This window comes from Echinococcus granulosus (genome assembly GCF_000524195.1).
Source record: "Echinococcus granulosus chromosome Unknown EG_S00490, whole genome shotgun sequence".
NCBI lineage: Eukaryota > Metazoa > Platyhelminthes > Cestoda > Cyclophyllidea > Taeniidae > Echinococcus > Echinococcus granulosus.
Window position 1 is genome coordinate 2,616 of NW_020170869.1, and position 1,285 is coordinate 3,900.

General features: G+C 38.6%; 1 protein-coding gene across 1 annotated transcript; it reads right to left on the reverse strand. All coding sequences in view use genetic code 11, as the record gives it.

The window, feature by feature from the left end:
* Window positions 1-344: 344 nt before the first annotated feature.
* EGR_11198 (hypothetical protein) lies at window positions 345-554 on the reverse strand (the record flags this gene model as incomplete). Its single annotated transcript, XM_024500445.1, has 2 exons — window positions 345-477; window positions 526-554. The coding sequence occupies 2 exons, from the start codon at window positions 552-554 to the stop codon at window positions 345-347; spliced, it is 162 nt and encodes a 53-aa protein (XP_024345143.1).
* Window positions 555-1,285: the final 731 nt, after the last annotated feature.

The following is a 1,285-nucleotide window of genomic DNA, read 5'->3' on the forward strand; positions in this document are numbered from 1 at the left end:
GAGGATAGACAGCGACCCTAAGTGCATAGGTACGTGGCATATGACACAGGTCAAATTGAGCAGCGCTACCTCACTTGGATCGACCTGTAACTCACATCCTAGCGATTGCGATGAATGTGACCAAGATTTTATTTCTCATTGTTAACATAGTAAATGCCACTAACAATAAATTTGCAACAGTCATTCCATGTTGTCTAGCAATTATGGGTAGCAAATTTCACCTTGTTCAAGGATTTTTACAAGCAAATTGTTACCTGTGTAGGTATTCCGATCCCGATTATTCCCCTGGATCTGTACAATGACAAGATGTTGCGTTGATGTAATGACAAGTGCAACTGTCTGGTCTATTGGGCAATGAAAGAGACTCGTGTGCTTTCTATCTGTTGGAAGTGGTAGGACTTGTGTAGTGCATCCAAGTGCCCCCTCAGTGTGGGCATCTCGCTACTGTGCTTTTCGCTGCTCCCACATCTTGAGACTCTGGTATTAAGAAATGGCATTTAAGCACTGGCTGCATCTTGGGTTTACTTGCTGCGCAAAGTGAACCCAACTGCCATAAATTCTGCACCGCAGCTTTTCTAAATCATGCCTCGATTAATCATCTTGGGCAGATGGTTGACTTTTTACTTGGCCAATAGTGAATATCACAGTTTGGCAAAGGCAAGAATAGAAAGATACCCAGAAATGATAATCCATTTATAATTTTTTCGTTTTTGCTTCAATGCGAAGTGTGTGCACGGATGATTTATTTTGACATCAATGACTATTTTTTAGCATTAGGGATAGAAGATATGTGTGCATAATATTTCTGAGTAGCCATATGAGACAAAGTACACTAGCTTAATAAGTGACTTGGTTAAGCGAAGACTAAAAGGCAAACACGTCTGCAAGGGAGGATAGAAGTTTACATTGGGACGGGAAGGATTTGATAGCCTGGACACAAGTTGAGAATAATTTGCTGAGATAAAAAATCAAAAGAGTTTAGGTTAGCTGTAAAATTTAAGAGGCAAACACTTTGAAATTGTTTGTCAAAATGAATTTCTTGAAAGCGAATATTTGGAGTCGCTAATTCAAGCAAAATGTGATTTAATTAATGAATTCTAAACTGATCACATTGTTGTCATTATGTTGACATTAGCCAAAAATAGACCCTCTGTTTTAATGCATTAGTGCTTTTTGTGTACACTGACAGCGAATCAAATAAAATAGAAATGCATAAAATTATCCGATTGAGTTTGGCCTGATTCAAATGCGCGGTATTTAAGGCGACACATGAAGTTCAAAGCAA